Consider the following 22,470-nt stretch of genomic DNA (forward strand, 5'->3'; position numbering starts at 1 on the left):
GTGGTAGTCACTGAGAAATCCAGGCTCTGAGCCATGTAAGGCTTTATAGCTCCAACCAGCTCCAAAAGCTAATTGGAAACCAGTGCACAGTTCCTGTAATAGTGGTGTTATATGAGCAAACTTCAGCACACTCATAATTACCTAGACTGCTGTATGCTGCACCAGCTGAAGCTTCTGGTCTTCAATATAGAACATGCTGCAATTATACAGCTGCAAGGTAGCAAAGACACTGAGAGGCTGTGCTTTGGTATTTTGGCAGTTAGGCTGCAGGGTTCTGCAAGGCATCATTTTATCTCCTATGGTATTTAAAAATCTATACTGTACCTATTCTGTTTGAGCCAGATGTGGCTGTGCACAGCTGAGACTTGTATCCTGATGCAGTGGTGGGCTGCATGAGGGCAAACACAGTAAAGACGAATCCTTCTAACACTGAATTCTTGTGGATAGGTGGGTCATACCTGATTTGGAGGGGGAAGAATTATCTTTGCAGGAAATGCATGTAATCTCAGGATGACTGTATATTTAACTTTGTCACTAGAGGCCCAGGTAGCTTCAGTAGCTCAAAAGCTCTTATAGCAAACATTGACTAGTATGGCAGCTACCATTTATCTTGAATGGAGATAATCCTGCCTCAGTACCCCACATATTCATAACTTCAAGATTAGATTACTGTAAAGTAATCTAACTGTGGCTCCCCTTAAGAGTTATCCAGAACTTGCAGCCAGTATAAAACATTATGGTTACTTAGTAGACTTCAAGCATTCTCTGATCTTATCCATTACTCTTGCTATCATCATCAATCCAAGAGAACCTCACTCAATCCTTAAGCTTTCTGATGTGTCTTTGATTATATTTCTTGAAGTTAATCTTCACAGGGCTACTTAAGGGTCTGCGTTCCCACCATCTATTCTGCAAGGAGCAAAAGAGAAATGGGGAAAAGGGAGCATAATGGAAAGAATTATGGGTGAAATTTTTGTGATGGTGCCATGATCAATAGAATTCACCATTACTTTTGCAAAAGTTGGAATCTACAATCAAGCCAGTTCAAAGAGTTTTAATATCTATCTGTTTACAATAAATTGTAAAATAAAAGAATATATGAAGTACATACAGTATATTTACATACCTATATTTATTTCAAATACTTAAAACTTTTAAGTAAAATATTTTTCTATATTATTTGTGAAAAAATATGACTTTTTAATGGTCTCAACCTGACTTTTCTATACATATTCTCAATTCCAATTTAAGTATTTTTTTTAAAGGCAACAATTAAAGTTTAATACACTCTAAGGTAGCTTTACTCACGTCTTGGCTTATAAAAACGAAACAGCTCCTGGCAACCCCCACCCCTTTTTTTTAACAGTTCTTCTTCAATTTTTATTGCAACCTGGGTGCTTACCAGGTCCCTGATGGGGGGAAAAACACAAAATTGCACACACACACATACACACACCAATGTCACAAATCTTTCATCATCCTTGAAATAGAGGTACTAAAATATATATTAATTAAAATATATTACTTATAAGCTCTTAAATTGATTTTCAATCATATCAAATGTATTGCATGGGGGGGGGGGAAGAAAGAAGGAAACAAGAGTATTCTCCCTGCCACAATCTCTTAATTTACCTAAATGGCTGTGTGGTTTCATTCCTGCAGGATACAATGTGGAAGTCAGAGAGGTGTCTTATCTTCAGTCATTCTAACAGAAAGACATACTGCCTTCTACCTAGGCAAACAACTCTCTCTCCCTCTCTCATACACACACACAAACACACATGCACCATTTTAACTTCAGCTTCAATACCTGTTTCCAAAAACGAACCTTGACAGAGATGAAGATACTTGGTGGCCACCAGGCCTCTGCAACTCACATGCACACTGCCCCTCTGGCCCCTCGCCAGTGCCATACCTCAAAGCTGAGGTCAGCATGGACTGTGAAATCTGGGTACCAGATGATGCACACTTGCACAGTAATGGACCCTACCTGCACTGCAGAAAATACTGCCCTACCTTCTATTTTTCTCGGTGAAAAAGCACTGAAAACACAGTACAGTTAATTGATCACAAAAGACAGGCTAAATGCTTCAATTTCATTTTTTGCATTCTTACAAAAGATTCCAGCTCCACCAGGCTCAACATAAACACACATCATTGGTCTGATAAAAGTAATACTGCAGCAAGCAAAATGGCCTACTGATGGTATATGAAAAATGATCTTGCGGTTTGTACCCAAAATACAAAAGACAGAAAATTCAAACTGCCTGGGCATTTTTAATGGCTTCTAAAACCTGCAGTACCTGACACCAGAAAAGAATGATGAATAGTGTACATTGTGTTACATAGGCACATGGGCTTTCCTTTCTGAAGTGGAGCTGTAAACCCAAATGTTTGTCAGGGTGTTAATTTGGGCTGACTGTATTGATACTCCCACAATTCCAGCATGAGTTGCATCATTAAATCATCTTAATAAAAATGATGCCTCCATGTCCTGAGGGTTTATAATCTGAGGATGAAATTAAAGAACCGGTAACATAGCCAACAGCCATCTGTAGTGCAATTTAATGGGCCAGCTAGAGAGCATCGCCTGCTAAGCTTATAATCACCCACCCAGAAATCTCACCTCAACTTCTTTGAAAATCAAGGCTGTTCCCACCTTCTATTTTAACCTTGCATGTAGGGTTTACAGCTGAGTTCCATGCCTTCAGCTCTTAGGAATGTTGTTCAAATTCCTTGCACTTCACCCAAGTACCCTTTCAAAAAGCACACTTCACTGCAAATTTGCCTTGCATGGACTTTCTGTTGACCAGAAAATGTTCAGTTTGGTTTCCTACTTGAACTTCTGCATGAGTACTCATGTATAAATTCCTTTGTAGTTCTACTTAAGAAAATACTTACCAATATTGAGTATTTCCTATGCCCAGAATCATCACCACAAATATCTGCTTACAGGGAAGAAGGGAAGGAAAGCAGCTTTCACAGAAAGAGGATATCAGATGCTGTTATGTCAGATATAGCCCAGAAGATTCAATTCATTGATGTTCCTGTTCAGTTTAGAAAGGATTATGCAAAACTTTCCAGATTTACCCAATCCAGCGCTTTCCAAATGTTGATTACTTCAATTATCCTCAACCAATGAGGCCAAGGGCACAGATGTCCCATTTAATTGTTGAATACTCAGGGCTTTTGTGTCTCAGGCCCTGCCAGCCCCAAAATAAGGATGCAACTAAACATACATGGTGCTTCAGCCAAAAGAAATTTAACAGTCTTGTTTTGTCATGAGTTGAGCCAAAAGGGCAGACCGAGAGTTATATCATAGGCAGATCCATCCTGCACTAGCAACCGCATGAGGATGAAAAGTAAAAGTAGACGCAGCAACAGCTTTACCCTTATTTTAGCCAAAAGGGAAGGCTTTCTCCTCCCACAAGCTGAATATTGCTTGGCTTGAGTGAGTATAAACTTTTGTCAGCGTTACTATATTCAACTGACAAAGCTCTGCTAAACTAAGGGGAGGGTGATTATAATCTGCTCTTCCATGCCCCTTTCTGCAAAACAACCATTAGCAATGAAAGATGCTTAAAACCCTTTCACATTGCAGTTATGTTTGGATCTAACTATGGGAAACCATTGGCCAAGAATTACAATACTCCTTCAGAACTTTGGAGTCGGGAGAGTAGTTATAGTTCTTGGCTTTTCACACAGCCTTAGGTGCAATTATGATGTTTGTTTTAACAGCTAATCTATTACAAATTTTGACTATCTTCTAGTCAGCCCTGTTTGTAATTTGTTATCAGTAAGAGACCCTTAATCCAGGGGATCACTGGGTTGTCTCAGGGACCTCCTTATCCAAAATTATTTTCTCTGTTCATCAAATCAAAGGAGCTCCTCAAGATTGCACCCCATATGAAGACAGATGGGTATGGGCAAGAAGATAGACCTTTTCTGTGGCAGCCCCCATCCTGTCAAATAGGCGGCCCTTGGAGATGTGCTTGGCCCTCTCACTCTTAGTGTTTAGGAAATCTCCCAAGACCTTCCTTTTTAATTGGGCCATTGATGGTCTTTCTGCATAGTGAAGGAATGACTGCCACTCTTATGACAGTGTACTATAGAAGGTAGATTTTATGTCAGATTTTTCTGAACACTGTTCAGAGTCTTTATGATGGTATATAAATTATGTTAATAATTTAAAAGTAAATTAACTATGATGCATGAACCTAGGGCTGCAAGCATGACATGTGCTTCTGCAAGCTTTGTGGTAAAATGCCCCTGCTAAAGGATGCTGGAGAATTCACTTCTCAGGTACATGAATATTACTACTATCATAATTCTGCCCCCTAAGAGAAACATTTTGTTCTTCCCTGCAGGAGTTAATGGCTACCGATCAATTCTGAAGGTGAAAGGGGAAAAAATCCTGAGGCACCATTGTGAAAGGGAGGGGACAAATCTGTCATTAATTATTCTAATATATGAGGCAACAATCATGGTTTGACCCCTCACTTGCGTTCTGTAAAACTCAATGAGAACTAGTAAACTCATTCTAGTTGTATAACTCCCCCTTTGATGTGATTCTCAAGTATGGTGGAAATTTGAGATGTGGGTAAGAGGGCAATCTCAGAAAATGAACATTCACAACTTGGAAGCTAGAATGACAATGGAATGAATAATTCAGCTGCAGTGCGTTTGGCTCTGTTTGAGTGAAGGCTCCAACAGAAATTGGATTAAAAAGTCAGAACTGGCTGGATACTGTTGGGAGAGGGTTGGAATGCAGGGGCTAAGTATTATTCCGCTGATCCGTCACAATAAAACGTTAGTGACATATCATTATTGAACTCAGCCTCCTTAATAGAATATGAAAAGCAACATCACTGCATTAAAAAAAGAGAGATCAGAAAAGGAAACAGACAAGTTCACCTAACATTTTCTTTGTTAATTATGAAAGCTTGTACCACTACACATAACAACAACAACTGCTGAGGAAGAATAAGCATGGTTTCTGCAGAGGACAGTTCATTTCACTAATCTTCTGGAGTGCTGAAAAGCATCAGTATCTAGATAGCAGAGATCTTCTGCATATTAAACTGAAGGGCTGAACAAAGTCAATAATCATGAGTAAGATCTTGTTAGTGGATTAGTATTTGGTGAAAGAGCAGGAAGTGGAGAGTAGTATAAACAAATCTGAGGAATGTAAATAAAGGAATTCCCCAGGGTTTGTGCTTTTTTATATGTTCTTATATAATCTGTATTTGTTTCCTTGATCAGTTATGGCTGAACTAATCAGGGAAAATTTGCTCAAGTTTTTAGGTAACACCAAAAAATCTAGGAAATAAAATTCAGCTGTGTAGAGCTTAAAAATGGCCAGAGACATAAAGCAAAAAATAGTAATTAAAAAAACCTTTCCACAACAGAGTTACAGCATCTGATAGGACCTAAGTGGAAAAATGATCTTGAAGTCATGGTTGATAGCTTAATGAAAATGCAAAATCTGTACATCAATTATAAAAAGCTAATTTCACATTAGGAAGAGGTCTGAAATGAAGCTAGGTCCATGATAATTTGGTGTGCCCTCATCTGGATGTTCTGGATGCCAGGAAAAGATGCTGAATAGAGAGCTAAAGGACCAAAAGGTTAGAGTTTCCCTCTTGTCAGTGAAATCCTAAAAATATGGACTTGCTTGCTTAGAAAAAGAAACAGATAAAGGATGAGGAGATCCTCATACAGTTTATACAATTATGAATTGCATGAATAAAGTAGGTAAAGAAAAGTGTAAGCTCTAGAAATTCACACCATCTTTAACTTATTTACTTTAATTCTTAATGTAAAGAAGTGTCATGTGTAATTGAATTTACCTATATTCTTCTCTCTTCCTGGTTCTTACTTGTTGACTCTATTAAAACATACGTTTCCTGTGGGTGTTGATCATTCTTTTACCTATGTAACTCTATAAAACACAATGCACACTGATAGTGCTGTATAAATACTGTAGATTTAGAACATGCAAAAGAACACATGGCTAACTTACGGAGTTGACCAATACAAGATGTATCACAAATGATACTGATACTGCCTTTGATGCCTTCTTCAAGGGACAATACAAATTCAGGAAAGAGAATAGGCCTACCCAAGAGTTGCAGTTGTTATGGCACATGCAACTGGAAAGAGATGTGACTTCCATACTCTACCAATAGGCTGCTGGGAAGTATCTGGCAGACCATTATTAAAAACAGAAGGCCAGATCATGACTTAAAATCATGAGGAAAAATGATCCAATTCCCACAGCACTCATTCCAATGTGGTATTCCCATGATGAGATGAGTAATAGAAATGGGCAATGCTTGCTGAAATGGGTAACGGAGTGCCTCCAAGCAACTCTCATTTGTTCAAAATACAGCTGATACACATTTTTCAAAAGATTAATGGTGAAACTGTCTCAGGCCACAACAACAGTATCAGCCTTTATCCAGAATGAAGGATGGAAACCGGAATGATATAGTTCAACTTGCAAGGAGAGGGTGTGCCTTGGCTGAACTATCTTTTCCTGCTCTTATCTATCAAAGGGGAATGCTCTACCTAGTTTAATCCTTCTAAACTGTAGTTCTTCTCTTCATTTATCTCTGACTTACAGCTTTTCCTGTTACTCAAACAGTGCCACTTCATCTAAAAACCTACACATTAACTGGGGACTGGGGCCCAAATTACCATGTACGTTGTAGTTATGCTACCAAACTACAGTGGAGGCATTGAACAGTGCTGCGGATGCCTCTAAGTATCTCCTACTCATTATAAATCAACCAGACAAAAAGCAGAATCTGAAGCTGGAATAAATTATTCTGGTTTCATCAAACCTCCGTAATTCAGGCTATTCCTAGTAGTCTTAAGAGTGAAAGGAGACATCCTGCCATGCTTTGAGAACTATCTTGGCACAACCCTGGCAAGGCTGACAAAGAGCACAAGGCAGCTCTGTATGTTCTATAAATCAGGAGCATCGAACCCAATTACTGCCTAATCTTAAAAGCTCTTTATAAGCAATAAGTTTGAGTCTCTGGCAATAGAAGTGAATAGGGGTGGGGGAGGGAGAGGAGATGGCTAATAAGGTGTCAGAAAGAGCAGCACTAATTTTGTTTGCCTCCATCCTGAATGCTTAAGTTCCATCCAACATTGCTATGATTTCCTACAGATTACTTCCAAGGAAATGTCCACCCTTCTGTAAGTGAGCCATGTCCAGAAACTCAGTTTTGTTTAAATTATGGTGATTCTGAGCAGGATCAATTCTGCCTCTAAATATAATATTCCATACCTTTAGGGTGCAACTGCAGAATATAAACAAAGGAATAATGAGCCCTCACTATCTTTTCCAGCTTGAAATCTTCAATTATTCAAGAGTCAGGGCTTACCCCAGAAGTGACTAGCTGACCCAAAATTATGGCTTGATTTTTAAAAATCTGAAACATTTCTCCTGCCCTGTTCTATAGCATTTACCTCAATGAGACATTTTTCTTCTGGAAAAATTAGAATCTGATGACTGGGACCAAAGGAATTTGTGCTGCTGCATCTTGGCTGACATTCAAAGGCCACAGCGCACCCATTGTGTAAGGAAATGGAAATCATAATTGCTGCCATTGGTTAATTCAGAGCTATAAACTGACCAGCCCCACCAACCCCATTCTGCCTTGCAAATCCTGATGATCTGAAGAACATCACCTCTGCCTCTCCTCAAGGTGATTCAATTCTTCTTTAGAGTAAACAGCAACACTACCAAATTCAACTGTGCAGTAGGCTATCTGCCCACCTTTTGATGTTCCTGTTCTTAGGGCTGCTGATATGTAAGTCTCAGCTGCTGTGTTTCATTAGGACATTTGGCAACTCCATTCAAAAGAAAAACATGGAGGCCATGATGATAGCCAGAGGGAGGTTGATCAGGGCCTATGGGAAACAGAGGCATTGACTGAAGAGGGACTTACTGGGCCAGAGTTCTGCTACTGTAGGACAACAGGCAAAATGAACATGAAGTTCACATCCATAGATTTATCTTGAGGCTGGAAAAAATAATCATTAAGACAATACAATGCAACATATTTACATGATTCCTTAAGTGCACACACTTGTCCCACTGGTTCAGCCATTCATCCAAAGTGCTTTCTTCATTCTCAAGGAAACAAAATAGATGTGGGATGGGGTGGGGTGGGATGGGGTGGGGACTCTTGACTCAGCAGCATGCCCCTCCTGCTCCCTAGATGAGATGACATCTAGCAAACCTGCTACCGTACAACAAGGCAGGAAACACAGAGCTTGGAGGGGCCAATACAGTCATCATGGCAGAAGGCCCCGCAGCCCTTGCACACAATCATGGCTTTCAAGCGACAGTAGCACTTTGAGGGCAAGTCCTCCAAGCCACCATCTTCTGCAAAAGCCTGGCTACGGAGGGATTGCCCATGGCTACCAGTATTTGCTGACTGGCTAGCAGGGATGGCTGTTACAGTTACAGAGAAGGACACGACATCCCCCATGCGGCTGGGGTCTGATAGTCCAGTCAGGAGAGTTTCTTCATGCATGTCTGGAGAAGTGGAAACATTAATCGTGCCACTGTAGCCTGGTCCAACAAGTTGTGCAGGAGTAGGACTTCCAAAGAGCTGAGGAGAGGGTGAGGGTGAAAGCAGCAGGGGCTGCTGTGGGGTAGCATTTGCTGAAGCGCAAGTCTTAAGCTCCCTACTGCAAGGTCTCATTTCTCCTCTAACTGCCTGGGCCACTTGTTCTTGGGCTGCCTGAATAAAATCTTTTGCTGGGCTGCTTTCAGCATAGTCTTGACCTGTTGGGAATAGGTGAATGCTTCTCTCCTTGTGGCTTACTGCTGTCTGCTCCAGTTTTACATTGGAAGCTGCCTGCCTTCCTCTTCCTCCTTCATGAGTCAAAGATTCCTCTTTAACCTTGAGATGGGCTGCTTCATCTTCAGTCATGTCACCATCTGTGTCTCCTTCATCTTTGCCACCACTGCTGTCACTATCATCTCTAGATGTACGTTCCCGGTCCTCAAATTTCATCAGGGGCCCATCTGAGCAGAGGAGGCTCTCTGGGGGCAGGGCGAGGTTTCTTCGTAGGTTCTCGGGGCAGCGTCCATAGGTAGAAACATTCAGGAGGTAATGGCCAGACATGGCAGGCTTGAATGTCCTTCTCCCTATGAAGCCCAGTGTGAAACTTTGGCTGGTGGAGCTGCTCTCTAGTGGGAAGTGTGGTGGGAGGAGGGGAAGACGTGGAGGGGGAGAGGGGGCAGGAGGGAGGCTCTGCATGGGGAATTTCTGCATGACGGTCTGGAGAATATGTTCTTGGGCACTCTCGTTTGAAGTTTCCTGGCTGCTGTACAGGTTTGTAGGTTTCCACAAGTCCTGCCCTGGTAAAGAGGTTAAGGGCGGAGGATCTTGGGACTGTCCACAATGGCTGAGTCTTGGCTTCCCACCTCTTGGGAAGGTGATGAGCAGCTGCCTTTCCCCTTCCCTTGGAGGGCCAGGCCTGGAATCAATTGTGTTCTCTTTGCCTTCCTTCATAGGCAGTGCAACACTCTTAATCTCAACTCTTGTCAGGGGCTTTGGCAGGATCTGCTCCATTGGGACTTCTTTACCTTGCAGCAGCTGAGCAACCAGGGGATTATTAGCAGGAATGCTGGAGCTGGCCTTGACTGCAGATGTGCTTCCACTTGAACCTGAGGAGCCTGGGGGGAGTTGAGGGCTGTGGGCTACCAACAACGTGTTATGAGGCGGAGGCGGCAAGGTGGACACAGGCACAGTGCCAGCCTGAGAAGAAAGGGGAGGGGGTGCCTTGAAGGGTACAGCTGACACCAGAGATGCAGAAAGCAAGGCATTGGCTTTGTCTTCTGAAATACCTGTGCCGGCAGCAGAAGCTGTTTTGGATATACTTTTGCAGTTCACTCCAGTCTCAAAGCCACAGGGTGTTCTTGTGACCTGGTTAAGAGCAAGAGGGTTATTTCTAAGTTTTTCCATCACTGAAGCAAGATCAGTTGTTGAGCCCAAAGAAGCTGTGACATCCTGAGTGGCAGGCACAGTCAAAAGGCTGGGGTTTGCACAGCGGACATTGCCTACTGCTGGTTGTGAGATTGACGTGGTCTCCATGCCTGGGCTGCGACTTGCAGTTCTGGATTGTGCTGGGGGAGCCGGCTGTAGCTGTGCTCTAGCAGCACTGCTTGTGGCTGCTGGTTCTGGAGCTGGGGAGTCTGCTGGGGAGAAAGGGGTTGGGCAAGAGGGCAAAAGCCTTCTTGGACTTGTCCTGCTTCCAGAGCCTGCCATGTCCAATGTAGCTCCATGAGGCCTCCCTGAGGGTGGACTGCTCCTGTCCTCTCCTTTCCCCCCTCCTGGCCCTGGGCCTGGGATGGCTTCCACAATGGAGGCAGCAGTAGCAGCAATGGAGGCTGCTGTGGCTGCTTCGGCTGCAGCAGCTGCTCGCTGGGCCCTGGCCATCCTAGCCCTGGCCTTGATGTCGGCCAAAGTTCTGGCTCCCGTTCTCCTGATGATTGGGAAGGGGGGCCTGGGAGAGACCTGGCTAGCAGACAGTAATGCTGGAGCTCCTTGGATCCTGGGGACTTGGATCTGGAAGAGAGGAAAGCACATCAATAAATGGGAAGGGAAAGCACCTCTCACTCATCTTTCTTCTCTTGGAACAAAGCAAGAGACTCAGGGCAAAATGGCCTTTGTGAGCCCCAATCCAAGGAAAACACTTCTTGGCAGACAGAGGAATTGAATACACTGGATTCTCTTATGCCCGCCTCTTCTTTCAAGAGGCTGTTATAATGAATAGAAGGTGCTTCCTTCTGGAATGTAAGGAGGTGCAACAGCCAAAAATTTAGACTTCTGATTCATCAGCCTCAGTGCTGGTAACTTTCCAGTATTCATTTTGTCTGATTGTTCACTCACTCACTCATTATTTATGTTTAAGGCAGCTAATAAGGAAATAGAAAAATAATGAAACAGTAATTAAAATCCCATTAAAAATTACACACATAATCTCTGAAGTCAACGAACCAACTCAAATGGCTTGGCTGAAGAACAAGATCTAGATTCCTTCCTCTTTACTCAGGGGATTCCTCTTAAAGTGAGATTATCAGTGGTGAAAGGGTGTTGTTCAAACACCTTAGTACTGAATCTCCCAGATCAGAATTGCCCAACCTGAGCTCATCCCACCCTCATTCTGTTTGCAAAGATTCAGCCTGCCAGCAAACAGCAGTGACAGATGTACTTTCTCTTCCAAAATAAAGAGAAATATAGAACAATGCAGGGATTGTGAAAGAGGACCCTATCAGCCTGCAGGAGTCACAGGAACATAATGGAATGAGCTTAACACATAGGGTTCCTTTACCCTGAGCGGAGGGACTTTTGGCATGGGCGCGATGGGAAAGCACTGCGGTGGGCCCTGAAAAGGCGGCCTGGTGGGGCACTTCTCCGTCACGTGGAGCTGTTTTTCGGGTGTCATCAGTGCCTCTTCAGGAATCTCTGATTTTCTCTTGAAAGCCCGGCTTCCAGTGTCCATTTGTTCTGCGCCAGTGGCAGGAGCCTCCTTTGCAGAATTCTCCTGAGATTCTACTTCTGGGCTTGGTTTAGTGCCAGCAATGGCTGCATTCTTTGGTTTACTTGGATTTTGTCTCACCAGGGACTCCAGGCAGGCAGGATGTGGTGCCGCTCCTTCTGGCTCCTCAACTCTCTTGAAAAGCTTCAGAGGAATCTGGCTGCTAAACTGGGAGGAGGCACTGCTGTCAGAAGGATTCACAGGCTCTTCTGGCTTAAAGGCCTTGGGCTGCTCAATCTCCTCTCCTTTAGCAGCTGCTGTTACAGCTGGGAGAACCTGTACCTTTGGGCCCACAAGAGAAGTGGCCTGTTCTTTGTCAGGTGCTGCTTTATGGACTACTGTGTATTTCTGCAACTGAGCTGCTAAACTCCCAGCCTGTGCTTGATTCTGAACAGTAGGGATACAAGAAGTCAGTTGCTTGGACTCTTCAAGGCTTAGCCCAGAACTAGAAGACAAGAAGAGAAAGCAGAAACATTTGTAAGATACAGGGCAATTCTTCCCTGGTCATCAAGCAGAGTGTCATTCAATAAGGAAATCTGTTGGAAGTGCTGATTCTTCATGGGGAAGCAACAAGTATTCAAATCTTGCAGCCTGTCAGAATATTAATAGGTTGGTTCTTGTTATATATGTGCCTCGGTCGAGTAAAGACCTAGTAGGTCCATTTACACAACATGCTAAGCTTGATTTATGTTAATCTTGGCTAGTTTTTGTTTTGTGGGTTAATGAGTTATTTGAATCTAGCCTGTTTCTTTAGATGACTGTGCAATGTCCTATGCAAACCCAGGGAATGGGTTAATTCAGTAGCCAGGTTAAGAATGAACACAGACGTGGTGACAGAAAGAGAGAACTGGGGGAGAACAAATCAGCATAACAGAAAATCTCAGCTGACTGTCAAGGGAAGGGTTCTTTTTCCTCATTATGAGGAAGCAGTAATTGAGGAGGACCCAAGCTGACATAGTAGATTAAAGGAGAAGAGACTAATCACGGCCTTAGGCAGGCAGTGGAGACCACTTCCTTTAAAAGGGCTGCAAGTCCCTTCTCCCCTCCCTCTGTAGCTTAAATGGTAGTAGGAGCTCCAGTTCTGGGAGCCATTTATCCTATTAAGAACCAGTGCAGAACAGCAGTGCACTGGCAAGTAGACCATTCTGTGAACGGAGAAGTCCTAGTTTTAGTATCTTTTCAACTATGGATATTCTATATAAGAGACTGCTCTTTCAACCCTCAACTGAAATACCAGGCACCTTTCCAAAATTATTTAAAATATTTCTGGAATCATGTATTTAAAATGCTTTGAACATTTGGATAATTCATTTCTGAGCAGCGCAATACAAAGTAAAGCATTCCTCCAAAGCAGCCTTCCATGCAGTTGTATAACTGTTCAGAGTTCAGGCCCAACTGCCATCAGCTCAAGAGTCTCAGAAAGGAAAGAGAAAGGCATTTTGATCAGGCAGGGCAGACTAAGTCCTTACCTCTGGCCATAATAACTCTCAAAGAAGCGCTCTTTCCAAAGTTCCACTTTCTTCTCCTTTTCTAGTTCCTGCCGAAGTCTTAGCTGCATCTCTGGAGTGAACTCCCCTGCCACACACACAGAGTGGAAGAAAAGAAGTTAGCAAAATACAGAAATGTCTGCCTTTTCCAACCTCCATTGCTGCACTGGCTTTGCTGAACATAAATGTCCCAAACCTTCTCAAAAGTCACTAACGTCCATATTTTAGAAACCTTTCAATTTTCTTGGCAAGGGAGGTTACTTTTGTTTCATTTATTGGTCTGGTCTCATGCTTCTCTGGGCAGGTAGTTCCTTCAGTAAATACCTGTTCATTCTCACCAGCCCCTTTGAAACAGCCTCAAAAGCCTAGAGACCTGCCTCCAGATGTCCTCACCTTCCGATAGCCGCTCCTTCCATCCTTGGGCAGCAGAATTAAAGAATTCATTGTTGAGGGCAGAACTGCTAAGCTTCATAAAGCCATCCATCCCAATCTGAAAGACAAATGGAGTGGGGTCAATAAAAAGTATGCTGCCAGATACTCAACTTTCCTCCAGAATTCATGAAATCAGGCAGATAAAGTCATGGGGCAATCTTAGAGAGGAATAAGAGAAGGAACCTCTTGGCGTTCTATCTTCCTAGGGTAAGAAGACCTCTGATGGGCACTTTTAGCCCCTTCTGCCATATAAATGATTTGAGAACGATTGCTCATTTGTGCAGAGGTTTTGGGAACTAGGAAAAAAACTGGGAATAAGAGCCATAGAACAACATAGTGTTTGTGCATACTGCATACATACAAGAAAGTACAACAGACATGAAAGCAAGCCCCCACCTGCCCCTAAGGGCAACAGCTGTTCTCCAGGAAGGCCTGGGTGTCCTATTAAAATATTTGGAGGTGGACATACATACACAGGGGAATCACTGAATTGGCAAGTCTCTCAATGTGGCATTGCATTTCTTTGCGCTAAATGCCACAACCGTGGCACAGTAAAAGTAATGACAGGTTGAGACTCATTAAAAATGCCAATATTGTAGGACCAAGATTGTTTCCTTTTATAGAGCTCTAAACTACCACAGGGGCCAATAGTGGCTCAATTCTTCCCCCCCCCCCAATTCTTGTTGATACATCAACAAGAAGAAAAAGAATGATTTTAATTCTGGGCCAAGGAAGCAGAAAATAAGGTGAGTTTCACAAATTGAACACCCATTTGCTAAACATGAAAGGGGTACCCAGAAGACAAATTTAATGAGTATTGGGAGCCTCAGGCCCTTACCATCGCACAGCCCAGGTTCTGCACAACAGCACTGCTATATAAAATTGTGGGAAGAAATTGACCCCTGACCTGTTTCCTCCCCTCCCTCCATGGATACACACCTGCCTGTCCACCTCTGGCAGGAGCAGGAGCAGCTTCTGCTGACATTCAACTGGTAGCCCCATGAATGTGTGCTTGTTGATTAGAGCTCGTAGATTGGTGTTCACTAAGATGGATTCTGGGGTTTCTACATCAATTTCAGCACATTTTGTCCTCTTCAGCTGCCCTAAGAAAAGAGACACCAAAGATCATAATTAGAAAGGAGAGCTCTACCCATTTTGGAGTTACTAGATAACACAGCTCCTCAGCAAGGAATGGCAAAGTCCCTAGCCAGGACTGCTTCTTGAGTCTGAAATCCCACCCCACTTGACAAACCTCCTTAAGTAGGAAGGCTTTAAATTCCTCTACCACACAGGAAGAATGTCAAAGGAAATAAGATGGATGGCAGCACTCACAGTCCACAACTAAGTCGGTGAAATCTCAAGGGATGCTAGAACCTTTGCTTATTGAAGTGCTGCTTATGTGTAATGCATAGAAAACTGCTTCTGTGCAGTGTTTTTCAGATACATCGTAATCCTTCACTAGAGGTAAGGAAAGGTATCAGGAATAGAGAGTACAAAATGATTGAGCTTGGGATACTTCCTGTAAGGTTAGAAAATCTCACCCTGACCACAAAAGGAGCAGTTCAAGCTCAAAGCATTTCAAATTTCAAACATTCTGTACACCTCTAATTAGAATTATGTAATTCATTATTAGGAATATGAATTTGTTACAATAATATCCTAATATTACTGAAGCAGCATATGAGCATTTGTAACAAACAAACAAGAGCAAAAAAAAACTCCTTCTCATACTCAGCATATGACTGATCTGATTTTCAGTGACTTTACTGTCTTTTTATTGGTAAATTTTAATATTTAATTTTACTATTCCATTTGTACTTAGCTGCCTTGAATACTTCTTAGTAGAAAGAAAGCTGGCATATAAATTAAATAAAACCTGAGCCTGCATTTATCCAAAATGGTCGTTTTCTGAACAGTGCTGTACAACCATTGAATACTTCATTGCATAACACTATCTTGTATCAAAAAATTACTAACTGCTTCCAGCTTCATCCAGAATATACTGCAAAATCCACTGATTATAGACAAGCTGCATAGCTGTTCTATCTCAAACAGAGACTCACATGAGGCAAACCCAATGAGGTGAAAACCCCAGCTGCTCTTTTAGTGGCTCTTTTGCTCTTCTAGCAGGAAATAGAAAAAGAAAACCAAGAAAACACCCACACAGACAGACAGGTCTTTTCTTCTAACCCTGCCCAGCCCATTTTTGTTTTTTTCTTGAATAACTGAAGCATTAAATTTAAAAAATGAATTATGAAATATCTGTTCAAATGTTTGAAATAAAACGTCATTTTATTCAAAATAACAATAAAAGCAAGGTGTTTCTGACTTTCAGATTCTGATAAGGGTAGGATTCTTTTTCTAAGGAAGCTGTTGTCTTACTTGCATGGAGCCTCTCAGATCTCTGGAATGGTTTCTTCCCAAGGATTGGCAAGGAAGGCTCAGTTTTAACAGAGGGAGAGGAACTGGAAGTAGAATTTTGTGGGCTACTTGAATGTCCATCCAATGGTTTTCCTTCCCAGGCTGCAAGGAAAAGGATAACATAAAAACGCTATCTGGCTTTAACTTTTCAGCAGCTCATTCAAGGTTTTGCTTTTGTAATTTTTGGAAACCTTAGATTTCCACTGAATATCTACATGAAATACGAATTGCAGCACAATGCAAAGCCACCACAAATAAGAAGGACCAGTGGCAGATAATCAATTAGTAGCAGTCTCAGTGTGCATACTGTAGAAAAGTTAGAATTGGAAGCTTCTATGAAGTATCTGCTTGAAAAGAAGTCTATGAATCTTCGAAGTTGCTCAGCCAGCTCTTCTAATCTGGGTTCTACATACAGCATATAGTTAAACAACAGAACTCAGGAACCTACAGGTGTTGATGCCTAGGTTAACTTCAAAAAATGTAATATTATCAATATCTATTAGCCACCGTGGAAGCTTAATATTCAACTAGATGGCCTAGGGCAGCATTTCTCAACCTTGGGAACTTGAAGATGTGTGGACTTCAACTCTCAGAATTCCCCAGCCAGCAGCTGGCTGGGGAATTCTGGGAGTTGAAGTCCACACATCTTCAAGTTCCCAAGGTTGAGAAACACTGGCCTAGAGGAAGAAGGGAAGGAGAGATTCATTCAAAAGTAATTAATTAGTGCCTTGTTTCTCAAGTCTTTTGGCCACAGTAGGCTCACTAAATATTAGTCAGTCTTGGGCACTTCCTCTTGCTGTCATCACAGTATTGGTGGGACTGAAAAATCACACAGACACACAGAGCAAAGGAAGGTGCAATAGTCATGGAGCAGGTTAATTCTTGCCATTCTAACAGCATCTTCTACCTGAAAATATCCATATACTACAATTAGACTTGGGACCAATGTAGGCTTCTTAAAGATGGATTCACACCTAGAAAAGACAAGCATTTTATCTTTGTTCAGCTATTTAATGAAAATTAATGCTTCTCTCAAGCTGAGCATTTAGTTTGTAGGTTGGATGGAGAGCCCATGGTCTGAATTCTGTTTATATGCCGGGGCTTCCCCATTCCACGACTAAAGCTTCTGACCTAGTGGAAGACAATTTCCAAATTTCCTAAATATTTCATTATTGTAACAAAAACATGTAATGTAACAAATTTATTCCCTGATAATAGGGTCCTTTCTATCCTGAAAGTATACTTCTGTCTTGTTTCCAGATTTCCTATTTTACAGTGCTCCCCACAAATACATTATTCTCTGGGACTTCAGGGGAGGTTCTTCTGGACAAACCCAAGCCTATGGTTTCAACTAGGGAATAGGCTCTTTTTCAAAAATCAAAGTTCTATGTTGGAAAAAAAATATACAGTATTTGATGAGTTTTGATCAGAACATGGAACAGAACATTGCCCTACTTAGTTGATTGGTATCTGGGGACACCTTCCCTGTCCTGATGAGTTGAGCAAGATAATTAGCAGTACTGAGTGGAGCAGGTGTGTTTGAAAAGATCTTCACCGGCTGGCCTCATACCGGCTTTTGCAGGAGCAGAATGGTTGGCAACCTTCACATGCTGCTGTAGGAGGTGGTGATTAGCTGAAACAGGCACACTGGCTCGGCAATGCTGCTGCTTCCGCTGCTTTTGCTTCAAGGCCTATTAAGAAAGTGAAAGTGATACATTAGACAGGAAAGTCTCCTAAGCTGAAAAGTCTGTAGTGCAGAATTCCTTGTTCACGAAAGCCTGCAGTGATGGAAGGCTGACAGGAGTACTGTTCTATTACCAACGATTATATATTGCATGTTACTGAAGATGTATTTTGTGTCTCCTACTGATTTCTTTTTACATAACAATGAGGCAGAAGACTGCAAAATAATTTTGAAATAAATTTCCTATCATCAGATTTTGTCATGAGTAAGGATGGCGAGCAGGGGGCTCCCACCCAGACTGTCAAGCGCATGCGTAGCACTGAGGAACTGTTCAGCCATTCAAAGAGACACAGATCGGGACCGCCTTAACCTTTGGGGTTTATATGGCTGGGTTTTCCCACGCTTCCTCAGTTTGTTAGGATTCTTGTTAAGTACTACTAATAAATATTAGAGACCAAGTCATTGTCTCAGTGTGTTTCCTGGTAATCAGGACAGATTTGTGGACAACAGACTTCATCTTGCCATCAAAGACATTCCCAAACTAATGCTTCTACTAAATATCCAGAAGTGGGAAAATTTTCCTTCTTTGATGCTTCTGAGAAAGAGTAGATACTTGGCAAGATATTTTACCTTACAGTATTGCAAGAGTAAAGGATAATCTGATTTCATTACAGATTAATGAACAGCATCCAAGTAATTATCGAAGGCATTATCATAATTACAAAGAAGACCTTTCTCAAAACAAAGTATCTTCTACAAAGTACAAACAAATCTGATACATAAAGACATGGTCAGAGCAATTGCTCCAGAGGAATATAAGGAAATATATAATATAGGCCCTGCAACAAATACAGTCCATAACTGTGATGAAAATTCTCAATGTCGAGAAGCTATGGAAAGAGAAGAAAAATATAACCTGGTATCTAAAATAAAGGAAAAGTACTGCATTGACAGAATAAGACACCCTCCCAACAGAGAAACAACTGCATGTGTATTTCTGCAGAGGGCAAAGTAAATGAAGGGGAAGGAAGTCTAGGAGAGATCACAGTTAAAAATAGAAGATATTTTCAAAAGAGAAATCCAAGCAAGTTTTTAAAGGCAGTGAAAAACGTTCAGCATATGAAATGAGAAAATATAATTTGCTTCAAAATCTTTTGAAAATGCGATTATGTTAAGGAAATAATCATTGTGAAAGAAATTAGAGAATGGGGAAAAAGCAGAACAATATGGAGAAAAAGCTAGGGCATTTTGACCCAGAGCAAACACAGTCCCCAGTGAAATACTACCTGTCTGCAGAGAGGGGGTGGTGGTGCGGGGGGGGGGGGGGAACCAAGCTGATGCATGAGACAAAAAGCAGACAGGGCAACTGAAATTAAGCAATAAGTGCAAAATAAAAGTAAGTACAACTTACTTTTATTTTGGAAGTAACATGAGCGCCAAGAATAAAGCAAGAGTTATTACACCTCCTTCAGCTGCTTTACAACTGAATGAAACACCAAGTAGCTACCTTTTACTAGCTGGTAGCTAGAGCCTATTGAGTTCTTTTGAGCCATATATGAAGACTGTGCTGCAAAGAAATCTAGCTTCCTGGTGGTTGCCTATCCACAGAAAAGTGATTAAGATTTTATTAATACTTAGAAAAATTCATCTGTTCTTCCAGGGATGCAGTTTGAATAGAAGCTATGTTTTATTACATACATTCTAGTTAACTTTTATTCCTGTATCCACATGCTCAATTATATAGAATTTTTACCAGAGTATAAATTGGAGCAAGACACAGAACAAATTTAAGATAAAGCTAGGTTAGGTTTTTAGTGTCAAGTAACATGCAGATAAGCACAAACTAAAGGTCAGATAAACAAATCATATGCTCTCTCACTTACTTGTTTAAGTGCCTTTTTGCTGTGCTTCTGAGATGAAGAGATGACTTTACCTGGTGGCATAGAAGGAGATGGGCAGCCTGGCTGTGGGGAGGACACTTGTGAAAGTCTAGCTGATACTGGAGAAGCAAGAACAGAAGATGACAAGTAGATAAACAAGCATGCCACAAATAAAACCATTTGCTGCAAGCATGGAAAACCAGATACCTGGAAATATAATGCTGGCTCTCTGGAATAAGTTCTGATTATCTGAGAGTCATACTCCGTACATCTCAATTGTTTGCTCAAGAAACCAAGTCTCGACATTCATAAGGACCTTGAGGAGAACCTTTCTGTAATTGGCTAGAATGTCATCTTAAAGGGTATCATCTGATACCACAATGGAAAATGTCACAGGGCCAATTTCATGAAGAATGGCACCCCTTAGTTCACGGATAAGCAGTCTGCAGGTGCTCAGGGGCTTAACAGTTGGAGGAAGAGGGATAAGAGCTGCAGTGGGAGAGGAAGTGAAGTCATGTAGAAGGGGCAGGGCCATGCCAAGTACACTGGCAGAATAAAGATATTTGAGCTTTTTACTGGGTTCCTTTGTCTTTTAAAACTATGTTAATTCTATTTTAGGAATTACATTAAGTCAGAGTGGACAATATATGAAGGACTGGGAGCTACAAGAGTTTCTTGATGTCCTGCAGAATCACTAAAGTTTATCACATAACGGTCAAAATTTTGGGGGCCATTTTTTTTTAGAGGTTTTAAGACAGAGAAAGCATTCCCAGAGTCAAACCACTTCCACCCCCACCCTTCAAATCTCCCCAATCTCCCCAACCTCACCCCTATAATTTGATTGCTGAAATTTGATCTTGGGGTGCTGCATATGGGGTGCTCAATAGACTGGGAAACTGGGCCATTCATTTTCAGCAATAGCAGTCAGAGAGGCTTTAGGAGCTACAGGTTGTCTACCCCAGCTCCTTTTTAGAAAGATCTGCTAGACACTGGAAATGGTGATGCAACTATTATTTTAGGAGGGTGAGAAGCTACTAAGGTTCACAAATCCATCTCCAGAAAATCCTTTAAAATGCTGTAAGAGAAATCTTGTGGGCCTGTCCTTTACTCTTTGTCCATTTTTCCTTTCACGCCTCTATGCTTTTTGCCAACAAGACTTCAATCTCAAAGACTTAATGATATTTTCCTCTCACTTCCAATCCCACATAGAATTCGTAAATATTGTAGGAGGACAGCAGTATTAGTGTATGAGTAGATTAAATCTTTCCAAGACAGAGCTGTTTGTCCTCAATAGACATCAGGGTAATTTGATAACATTTGCCCTGATTGTAATTCTAGATGGGATTGCACTCCATCCGAAAGAGCTGGTTTGAGATTTGGGACTTCTCTTGGTCTCTCTGCTCTTGCCTAAACAGCAGGTAGAAGCCATAGCTGGGGGGGGACTTTCCTAGCCTTGGCTGGTCTGCCAGTTATGACTGGCAGTGGTAAGTTATACCTTTATCATCTTTTGATTAGACTACTATGTGCTCTATGGAGATGCCCTCTGGAGATAACCCAGAAGCTACAGTTGGTACAAAATGTGATGGCCAGACTTCTGGCAGGATAATCACATCAAACTAGAAAAAGACCAATCCTGGTTATCACTAGGCTTCTGGGTCCAGTTCAAAACACTGGTTATCATCTTTAAAGCCTTCAATGGTACAGCGTGTGGATAGTAAGCAATGTCTTGCCAGAATTGAATCTGCCCATTCAGTGATCAAGAGAAGTCCTGTGGTGGGTCCCTCCACCTTGAGAGTTACATGGGACATGGACCAGGTAATAAGCCTACTCAGTAGCAGTCCTCCTTCTTTGAAACATTCTTCTTCCAGATGTATGGATGGCTCCTACCCTACTGGCATTTCATGAACTAGCTAAAGCAGTGCTGATTCACCAGATGTTTGGTCTTCAGAGCAATTTCAGTCATGGAGCATGTATGAGATTTTTCCTTATATTATTAGGGTTTTTAACAATATATATACTGTACACTTCTTTTTTCCTTTATGTATATGCCTTTTTTGTATCCAGCCCAGAGTTGTCAATTGGGGAAAGCTATAAATATCATTCATAATTTAGTAAATTAATATTAGCAATAAAAAGCACATATGCCCTTTATGATAAAAAGCTGGCCTATTACTGTAAAGGAGTCCAATGAACCAAGAACAACAACAGAGTCCTGAAAAGATTTGAGAATACTGTCCATGGTTTTAAAGCTTTTTACGTATAAGAGAATTTCCATATTTCCAAGAAGTCCAATGGAATCATATTCCTCTAACATCCACAAAACTACAAGAAGGAAGAACTAATGTTTTGAAGTTGTCTATTAGTCACTGGCATTTGGACAGTAGACTGACCAGTCACAGAGTCACTTGGCCTTAATTCTTCCCCATTATAGTGCGTTATTTATTAAATAGGCGTCTATGCTGCTCCAATCTGTTGACTAGTTGCTTACGAAACCTCAGTACTTTAAGGTTGCAACTATAAAACATAAGACACATGCACCACCAAAACAAACAAACAAAAACAATCTCATTTATTCATCTCCACTAAATCATTGGTCATTTCTTTGGGAGAACATTCAATCTTCCTTTCCTTCTCCACAGGCCCTTGTAAAGAGCAAGATCTTCATAGCTTTCCAGAATAATAATAGAGGAGTTCATCTCTAGGTGTAAGCTGCTCCAGAGAAGAGGGGGTCATCACCAAGAAGACCCACCCCCATGGGTTGATACTCCCTTGGCATAGGGACTCACAGCAAGATCTCTTCCTTGGATCTTATTTGATGGGCAGATTCCACATGGAATAGGTATCTATTAGATATATAAGGTGACACTGGCTTGTACCGAAAGCCAACTGGCAACAAGTCCAGCTCCCATCACTTCTGTTTCAGATACATGGTTAGGGTAAACAATCACCCGATTTTTCAATATTTGCATATTAGATACAAATGTAATATTCAGTGAGT

The 22,470-nt window shown here is 41.7% G+C and overlaps 1 protein-coding gene across 2 annotated transcripts in view; it reads right to left on the reverse strand.

The window, feature by feature from the left end:
* Positions 1 to 1,039: 1,039 nt before the first annotated feature.
* The window catches only part of ASXL2 (ASXL transcriptional regulator 2), a 75,648-nt gene continuing 54,217 nt past the window's right edge, over positions 1,040 to 22,470 (reverse strand). For both annotated transcript variants that reach the window (XM_063300181.1, XM_063300176.1), the window contains 8 exons: positions 19,476 to 19,591; positions 17,464 to 17,599; positions 15,870 to 16,010; positions 14,427 to 14,590; positions 13,449 to 13,545; positions 13,038 to 13,143; positions 11,362 to 12,013; positions 1,040 to 10,595 (listed from right to left, as the gene is read on the reverse strand). In XM_063300181.1, coding sequence (XP_063156251.1) covers positions 8,259 to 10,595; positions 11,362 to 12,013; positions 13,038 to 13,143; positions 13,449 to 13,545; positions 14,427 to 14,590; positions 15,870 to 16,010; positions 17,464 to 17,599; positions 19,476 to 19,591 — 3,749 coding nt within the window. In that variant the 3' untranslated portion in view covers positions 1,040 to 8,258. The remainder of the gene's footprint in view (positions 10,596 to 11,361; positions 12,014 to 13,037; positions 13,144 to 13,448; positions 13,546 to 14,426; positions 14,591 to 15,869; positions 16,011 to 17,463; positions 17,600 to 19,475; positions 19,592 to 22,470) is intronic.

This window comes from Candoia aspera, chromosome 1, assembly GCF_035149785.1.
Source record: "Candoia aspera isolate rCanAsp1 chromosome 1, rCanAsp1.hap2, whole genome shotgun sequence".
In the NCBI taxonomy this organism is placed as follows: domain Eukaryota; kingdom Metazoa; phylum Chordata; class Lepidosauria; order Squamata; family Boidae; genus Candoia; species Candoia aspera.